Source organism: Manihot esculenta, chromosome 4 (genome assembly GCF_001659605.2).
Source record: "Manihot esculenta cultivar AM560-2 chromosome 4, M.esculenta_v8, whole genome shotgun sequence".
Taxonomy (NCBI): Eukaryota; Viridiplantae; Streptophyta; class Magnoliopsida; order Malpighiales; family Euphorbiaceae; genus Manihot; species Manihot esculenta.
Genome location: NC_035164.2, coordinates 23,483,458 through 23,493,075, shown reverse-complemented (window position 1 = coordinate 23,493,075; position 9,618 = coordinate 23,483,458). Strand labels below are relative to the sequence as shown.

At 30.3% G+C, this 9,618-nt stretch overlaps 1 protein-coding gene across 1 annotated transcript; it reads left to right on the top strand.

The window, feature by feature from the left end:
• The first annotated feature begins 230 nt into the window (after positions 1-230).
• LOC110607319 (MATH domain and coiled-coil domain-containing protein At3g58270) lies at positions 231-4,032 on the top strand. Its single transcript, XM_021746406.2, has 5 exons — positions 231-274; positions 1,209-1,332; positions 2,212-2,369; positions 2,594-2,994; positions 3,173-4,032. The coding sequence occupies exons 2-5, from the start codon at positions 1,226-1,228 to the stop codon at positions 3,896-3,898; spliced, it is 1,392 nt and encodes a 463-aa protein (XP_021602098.1). The 5' UTR covers positions 231-274; positions 1,209-1,225; the 3' UTR covers positions 3,899-4,032.
• Positions 4,033-9,618: the final 5,586 nt, after the last annotated feature.

The window sequence follows — 9,618 nt, the reverse complement described above, 5'->3', positions numbered from 1 at the left end:
TTGAATTTTAATAAATTTGAAAAACCACATTATAAATTATAAAAAGTTAATAGGATAATTAAGGAAAGAAAGGAAGGGAATAAAGCACACACAGTGTGGAAGTAATTCCTTGATATCAAAAGGAAAGAATCATGGAAATTGAAAAGTAAGAGATTGGTCAGAATATGGAAAGATAAATTTACAAGTAATTGAGGCTTATCTTTATTATATATAATTGCAGTATGTGATTTTCAAGAACTTGCCTTTTTCTAACACTCTCACCCAATCCTTCAAGGTATTTATGTTTTTCTTTGTTTGATTCTCTTAAATTTCTCTATAAACTATTTCATTATTTGCTATTTATAGCCTATGAAAGGAGATATTTCAAAATTATTATTATTATTATATGTGTAATAATTTTATTAAATTCATTAATTATAGTGATTTTTGTGTGTATTTTATTATAATGGATGGTTAAAATCTATCTATTTCATACATTAAAGTTGTATATAATACTTTTATATGCGAAAGTCAGTAAGAAAATTTTATATTATCTGATGAGTAAGAAAATTTTATATTATCTGATGATTTGAAGGTAGAATTTTTTTCTGTGTGAGTGAGTTTAATATGAATGGTTTACATTTTTTATTTTTCATTTTTATTTTGTTATCTAGTGACGCATAACCGTTACTTTACTACAATGCTATTTGTCGTTATTATGTAGAGTCATACGTCCAGACGTAACTGCTTTCTCATCATTATCAGACAACTATTTAATTCTCTTTCAGCACTCATGCTGATAGGGTCATAGTATAGCTAGGTCTCTTTGATGAGTTCGAGCCCATCAATCCGATCTACTCGATTGTAGACCGGATTGCACGCTAATAGGCTAGCTTGCTTAGTAGATTTTGATAGATTTTAGGCCTGACACTTCTACGAGAGTTAAATTGTAGTTTGGATGAAATCTCGAATCGAATTGATATTGATATACCGATTCGATTGGAGAAATAAAATATTTCATAATTATAACTATTTAAAATTATATGCATTAATTTATTATTATTATTAAAACAATTAACTTTATCCCATTCATTTTATGAAAAATAATTTAGATTAATTTTTATAAAATTATATAAGATTTTAATTTTTTAAAATGAATTTTTTTTAAATTAAAAAGAATTGATTTTTTTTATTTTAAATAATAAAAATATTTTTTTTTAATTTTGCAGGAATTAGAGCAATTAACATGGGGGATGCAACTCCATTTAAATTCACATGGAGAATTAACAATTTCTCCACATTGACTCCAAAAGAACTTTATTCTGAGGTTTTCTATGCTGGCGGTTGTCAATGGTATCCTTCATCTCTTCTCCTCAAATTATTATTTATTTATTTATTTTTATCTTTCTGATGCAATTGAGGTTAAAATGGAAAATTGATTAATTAATTTTTATAATTTTAAAAAATATTTTTAATATTTTAAAAAATTTACTAATAAATTCATTGAAAGATAAATAATTAATATAATTTTTAAAAAATCTCGTGTAAATTTTGATATATTTAATGGTTAAAAGTAATATTTTTAATATGAAAATATTTATTAATTAATTTTTTAATTTTAAAAAAATATATTAAAAATTGTAAATTTTTTTTTAAATTTACTCTCTTCGTCCTATTATTTTTGTTCATCTTTTGTTTTGTTGTCCAAAATTATTATTTACTTTTTTTATACATAATTAATAAATTAATTAATTATTATAATTTTATTTTATTTTATTTCAAAAATAATTTCCCATTGATTATTAAAATATTTTTTAATATATAATAAAATTTAATATTTTTAAGTGTGATAATTAAAAATTAATAAAAAAGTTATTTTTCTTAATCAATTTGAAAGTAAATTTAAAAAAAATTATGGAAGGTAGAAACTATTAATTAGTTTATTCATTAAATTTAATTATTAAGTGTTATAAAAAATTTAAAATATTTGTAATATAAAAAGATTAATGGGTAAATATTTTTACAAAACTGTTAGATTATTTAGTTAACCCAATAATTATATATAGTAAATTTTTCTAAAACTAAAAAAGAAATTAATTATTAAATTTTTTAAAATTTTATACTTTTCAAAAATAATAAACCTAATTAATAAATTCCTTCATAAAATTTAACTAACAATTTTTTTTATATTACACAGAATAAATATTATTTTCTCTTTTTACTTTACGGCAGGTGTTTGCTTGTTTTTCCCAAAGGAAATAAAGTGGATTATTTGTCAATATACTTGGCAGTCGCCGACTCAACAAGTTTGCCGCAAGAATGGAGCAGAGATGCAAAATTTAGCTTTGCAGTTATTAATCAAATCAATAAGAGTCTAACTGTTAGAAAAGGTACTCTCATTTAGCATATGTACATATCCTTGTCCAAATAAAAAAGATTAAATTTTCAATTCCACCCCTATATTTATTGAGTGTGTTTAATTCAGCCCATTTTACATTTTTTATTCAAATTAACCTAAAAGTGTCAATTTAATCTCAATTTAGTCTAAAAATTAAAATTTTTAGATTGTGCAGAGAATGCCCATAACATTGTCTTTTCCTCTCATGTTTTGCAGATACACAACATGTATTCAAAGCAATTGAGAAAGATTGGGGTTTCACATCTTTTATTCCTCTTAGCAAAATAAAAAATTCTGCTGAAGGTTATCTTGTGGGCGACACCCTTATACTTGAAGTTGAGATTCTTGTTCGTAGTGTCAAGCATTACTCAAAGCCTGAACCTAAAAAGCAAGAGGCTAAGGATGAAACTAAACCATCTGAGCCAGTGGCTGCACCACCAACAAGCCAGGTTCCTTCATCTGAAAAAGTAGTTGATACTAAAGCAAAAGTAGACACTAAACCACTGAACCAGACCAAAGAAGGCATTCAAGCTACTGCTACTCCCACCAGCGATAAGGAAGTCATCAAGTCATCACCTCCTCCTTCAGTGACTGTTGAGACAAAGATTCTTCCAAAGGTAATTATTTTTAGGGTGAAGCAGTTGATCGATTCGGTTTAAAATCGAATCATAAAGAAGACGCTGATTCCTCCGCCTTCTACAGTACTACTCAAATAGAAAACTACACAGATGTTTTGCCTTTGTCAGCTAAAACTGATATTTTAAAGTTTCAGTATCTGTTTTGTTTGCATGGCAGGATCCTCCCTCAGAGCCTGTAAAATCTTCCCAAGATGTGCATGCAACATCTAAAGGTCTCTTGACAGAACTTGCAAGCAGGACTAGAACTATGAGCAGCGAAACCTCCATGTCAAACCAAGCATCTAAACCTGATGTTCAGAAACAAAAAGAAGCATTAAAAGGGTTCCTTAATATGCCATTAGAAGCTATACAACTAGCTAATGCCTATGGCAATATTGAGGGAATTATCCTTACACTCATTCAACATAGTAAGGATTTGAATGAGAAGACAATTTTGCAAGGTCTTCTTTCTTGCTTAGCAGAATTTAAAGAGAGTGTTCCTATGGTTATAACCACTGCAGAAACTGCTCAAGCTCGTCGAACATCTCTGTCAGAGAAAACTGCTGATCTTGATGCAAAATTGGCACAGAGGCATGAGGAGCTAAGTTCCAAAGAGGCTGAATTCTTAAGACTTTCAACAGAAGAAGAAAAATTAGAGGCTCAAATTCAACTCTTAATTAAACAGAAGGAGGATGTTGTTGCTCATAAGAAGTCTGTTTTGGTTGAGTTGGAGAAAAGCAATAAAGAAGTTTCCAAAGATTTAGAAGAATGGAAAAAACTAGAAAGTGAAATCAAGCAAGCTAATGTGAATTGGCTTGGAGCTCAAGAGAAACTTGCATTAGCTAATGTTCGCTGGAAACTCTACAAGGAGGATTTGGGTCTTGGAAAGCTTAACATTTCGTAATCACTTCAATGTTGGTTCACTGATTGCTTATGTTATATATATATTATGGTCTGTTGAGTGATGGGTCTTTACTTTTCTTTCAATCTTAGTACTCTTGTTTGAATCTGTGTATCATTTAAAATTGGGTATTTATTTATATTAGTATTTATTTTTAAGAAAATTGAAATTATTTATTTAATTAATTATAAAAATATTTTATAGTTTCATACTTTTCAAATAGAGTGTAAAATTAAGATTGTAAGACCATGGTATCTCACGCTCTTAGATTGAGAGATTTTTACAGTAATCTCTTTAAATATGTTGATGTGGAATAATTCATTTAATCATACTTAAAATTAGGGGGAAAATAATATTTTAATATTTTATTTTTCATCAACAATTTTCTTTCCTCATCGTCCACCGTTACTCTGCACATGACATATAGAAACTGATGAAGTCCTACGGCCTGGCTTGATAACTTTTGCTCCCTTGTTGGAGTCAGCATCCTCTGGATTCCATTTTAAATTAAATTAAATTAAATAATTTAAAAATTAATATTTTATTATTTATAAAAATTAAATTAAATTAAATTTTTTAATAAATTTTTTATTTTTAATATTTTAAAATTTAATTAAAATATTTTTATTTTTATTATATGGTATAATCTCTTTATATTATTAAAAATAATATATTATTATTATTAATTAATTTAGTTTTATCTTTTTATTTTTTTATCAAAACTGAATTCAATTGAGATAATTAAAATTTTTAAAATTAACAATTAAATTAAATTAAATTAAATAAAAAATTTAATATAAAAATTAAAATAAATAAACAATTAAATTAAAATTTCAAATTAAATCAATTAAATTGATTTTTTCGATTTCACCCTACTACTACTTAAATATTTTATTCATTTTGTTTAAAAAGACAACACTATAATAATAAAAAAAAAACTTCAAATTATCTTTAAGGCCTTTATCATTATAGCCAATTGTTTTAATTTTAACAATTTTAATCCAATTTTAAAAATTTATAAATTTTAGCCATTATTTAAAATTGAAAATTAGAATTATTAGTATAATTACTGTTGTGGCATTGAAAATATTATTTAATATTTGATTACCGATTTGGATGAACTTTGATAATAAAAAAATCTAAATCTTTTTAATTTTTGTCAATTATAATTCAATTTTAAAATTTCTTCACTAATTTTAACTAATTCGATTACTATTTATTACTTTGTTCAATTAAAATTTTGTTGGCAATAAAATTTTTTCAATTCTTTTAATTTTAATTAGCTAAAACTTTATAAAAAAAATATTAATTAAATTAGTTCTTATTTTCTTTTTTAAAATCAGTTCTTATTTGAATTAATATAATAAAAGAGCTATTTTTAATATATATTTATAAAAGCTTATTTATAAAAATATATAATTTTTTCTACTTTTCAAAATTAAACATTTACAAATAAATATATAATTATTTTTCTTAATTTTTGTGTTTAACAAGAATATAAAAATTCAATTCTCTTGAATTTTTAGGAGAATTGATTTTGAAGAAATAATTTCAATTAAGGTTATTTGTATCAAAATTACTTAAATAGCCTTCAGAACTCCATTTTCCTTTCCTTGTATTTCTTTTTTTTAAATTTATTTTAACTTCAAATTTGTTTATGTTTTGTTACTTAATAACTTTATTTTTAAAATTTAATTTAATGTTAAGTATTAATTATTAAAAATTTATTTATATTATTTATTTTTAAAAATTTAATTTATTTTTAAAATTTTGATTCAAAACTGCCTCTTACAAGTGTTTCTTATCCTTATATAGTAAGGAGAGAAAATAAAACCCTAAGACACTCTTTTTAGGTCTGACCGAACTATACACAAGATCCAAGTCCAACCACACGCTAAAATAATACATCAAATACATAAATATTAAAACATAAGTCCAAAACATGGCTCAACACTCTAAAACTTAAAAGATAAAATATAACCAGAATACAAGCCTAAGTAAAACAAGTGTTTAAATAATAAAACATAATAAGTCCATCATAACAAAGTTAAATTTTCACAAAATCTTTTCTTGATCTTTACTTTAGGCTTTCCTTTGTATAGTTTTAACCCATAGGTTTGATTAGGCTCCTTAAACCTATGATTGTAAGTGTTGTACCAAATCTGTCCCATATGAGTTGAAACACACTCCAAATATATATGGATCATATGAATATGATTTTAAACTCTTTTTAGATCCATTTGAAGGACATAAGTTTACTCCACACCATTGTTAGAAATTTGTCCTATTGGATCCGTATCATAATTCTGGAAGATCTTCTCTCTCACCTGGCAGAATTTGGAGAGAGAGTTTCTATGGCTATAAACACTGCAGAAACTGCGCAAGCTCGCAAAACATCTCTGTCCGAAAAAATTGTTGTTCTTGATGCAAAATTGGCACAAAGACACGAGGAGCTACGTTACATGGAGCCTGAATTCTCAAGACTTTCAAAAGAAGAAGAAAAACAAGGAGCTGAAATTCAACTCTTAATTACCCAGAAGGAAGATATTGTTGCTCATAAGAAGTCTGTTTTGGTTGAGTTGGAGAAATCCAATAATGAAGCTTCCAAAGATTTAGAAGAATGGAAAAAATCTAGAAAGTGAAATCAAGCAGGCTAATGTGGATTGGCTTGGAGCTAAAGAGAAACTAGCATTAGCTAATGTTCGTTGGAAGCTGTACAAGGAGGATTTGGGTCTTGGAAAGCTTAAAATTTCGTAAGCACTTCCATGTTGTTTCTGGGATTTCTTATATCATATTAATTCTCTCTTATTTTATCAATCCTTGCTTTTATTTCTATTTTAATTCTCGTCTTGCCTAAATCTAAGTCAAATGCCACTGATTAGTTATTGATTACATGTTTTTTTATTACAAGTTGATTATACTCTCATCTCTTAATTTTATGACCATAAGTACATTGACATGCATCACTTTTTTTGTAGATAACAAAAGTTATTTATTTGTCTCCTAATTTATGGGAGAGAAATTCACATTTTAAATAAATGTTAAGTGCTTCACGCTTATTTGCTATTGCGATTCTCAATTTTTTTAGGATATAGGAGAAAAAAACAAAGTTGCAACATCAAATAGCATTTAAGATAGTATTTGAAATTTTGACTAAAGAGTAACTAAAGAGTGATTCATGAAAAACTAACTCATTGAATTTTTAATCATCTATTTTATAAAAAACCATTAGAATTGTAATGACCCGGAAACCGGACCGCTACCGGCGCTAGGATCCAGGTCGGCTTAAGGCCGCCGGGACCCGTAGCAAGCCTAACATACCTCCCTGAGTACCTGTGGAATCCCATACATGGTCAAACATGTTCATAAGCTATAAAAATTTTTCTTTTCTGTTTCCAAGCATAACCTGTGCATGCACATCTCATAAACATAAACCTCACACTAGAGTCCTCAACAAATGCTCCAATGGGGTATCATAACATACAATATGCTTGGATCGCATAAAACATCATTAATTCATTTATAAATCATGTATCAAGGGATCCGCTAACATATTAGGGTCAAGCACATTAACTAATTCTCAAGGACATAAATTACATTACATAACCGTTCATTAACATCATTACATCATTTTCATGTCCACTACTAGCTATTACATAAACCTCTCTTTACACTTGCTGACCTCCTGAACTAGCCCGTACCTGCAAACCTGGAGGTGAAGGGAGAGGGGTGAGCTACTAGAGCCCAGTGAGCAGAATACTAATATAATATTTAATTAACTTCATGCTTTCATGGTATGCATCACATCACAAACAATTCACATAAAGGATAGACTTGTCACCAATAGCCCTCATACATAATTAATCGTGCCGGCGGCGTAGTGCAGGCACAACCCGGACTTTCTCTTACATGGTGCCAGGGGCGTAGTGCAGGCACAACCTGGACTTTCTCATCATAACATATCATACCAGGGCTAAAGGATCATCCAACATCCACCCACATCAACAACATAATGTGCAATGCAACATATTCGTGAATTCTAATGCAAACAACTTAATATATCTCATGGCATTCATGATGCGTGAATCATGCTAGAACTTTCATTATCTTAAAACAGTAAGGTTTATTCCACTCACCTCTGGCTAGCTCTGACAAAACACCGAAGCAGCTATCTCACTGCTGGGGTCCTCGGTTCCTCGGGTCCGAACCTACACAGGTGGACTCAAATGAGGGACCAAACATACATGAACATAACTCTAAAAATACTCCCCAAAAACCCCCTAAAACACCTTACAATAATCATAGAAAACATGCAAAAGAAGGCTGGACAGGGCACTTTCGGCGGCAGGTTCGGCGGCCGAAAGTCCCTCCAGAGCCGAAACTCAGCCACTTTCGGCGGCACCTTCGACGGCCGAAAGTCCCTTCCAGAGACGAAACTCATGCATGTTCGGCGGCCGAAACTGCCCTCCAGAGACGAAAGTCATCTTTCGGGGCAAGTTTCGACAGCCGAAAGCTACCTCCACAAGCGGGTTCGGCGGCCGAAAGTCCCTTCGGCGGCCGAACCTGAGTTCTACCAAAGGGCAGAAACTCAGCTCCAACATGCACAACCAAGTCTCCAAACAATCAATCATGCAAAATCCTATTCTACAACATGCATACTCACATCCATCAGCTCACAGGGGTCTCAAACTATCCTAAGCCCCAACCAATACACATTAAACACATACACACAACCCACATTGTACATAAACTCAAAAATCACCAAAAACTCAATAAAATCCTACACATGCATTTCTACTCCATAAATCAACTTAAAACTTACTTAAAACATGCAAGGCGGGTCGGATCTAGGCTTACCTCTTGAAAACCGAGAGGAGAAGCGATCCAACTCGAAGATGAGGAGAAATCCACCCTTAGATCTCCAAGTTTCTAAAACTCGTTCTTTTGTTCAAAATCTTCAAAACCAAGTTGCAAACTCATGAAAATCAAGAAAACTCGAAGGAAGGAACTCAAAATCGACAAGGGGCGACGGAGAACTCACCTTGGCCGAAGATGGGGAGAAAATCTCGCCCGTTCGGATATGGGGACCCCTTTATAGTGGCTGGCCAGGCCACTTTCGGGGGCCTAACGTGCCTCCGCATGCATGCCATATTCGGCGGCCGAACCTGGACTTCCCTCGCTCATGTTTTCGGGGGCCTAAGGCACTCCCGAAGTGCATGCATGTTCGGCGGCCGAACTTGAGGTTTGGCGGCCGAACCTGGGTCTTCCTCCAAGGTTGATTTCATGCAAAAACTCATTTAATCTCTTACTTAAAAACATGAAATACATAAAAACATTTCATAAAAACATGACTCTACCCTTCTAGAGGTTCCGACATCCGAGATTCCACCGGACGGTAGGAATTCTGATACCGGAGTTTAGCCGGGTATTACAAGAATAGCTAGTATTGACTAATAGGACTCTGATTAGAAAAAAACGAAAAAAATTCGAGTACATGGGTTGTATATAGAATAACATTACATTGGCTATTCTATGTTGGATAATATACATTGGATGATAAACCAATGGTGATAGAACAAATAAACGTAGTTGGTCCTAAAAAGGAATATGTATGAAGGAGAGGTCTCAAAAATTTATAGTGACATAGCAGATTTTCATTTTTTTAAAAAATATTAACTGTATTTATTTATGCATCAATGTTGTATGTAATAATCATTGCACAC

Coding starts and splice junctions, on each gene's coding strand:
- LOC110607319 (XM_021746406.2), top strand. CDS start 1,226: ATGGGGGATGCAACTCCATTTAAATTCACATGGAGAATTAACAATTTC. Junction 1,333..2,211: donor TATGCTGGCGGTTGTCAATG/GTATCCTTCATC, acceptor ACTTTACGGCAG/GTGTTTGCTTGTTTTTCCCA. Junction 2,370..2,593: donor GAGTCTAACTGTTAGAAAAG/GTACTCTCATTT, acceptor CATGTTTTGCAG/ATACACAACATGTATTCAAA.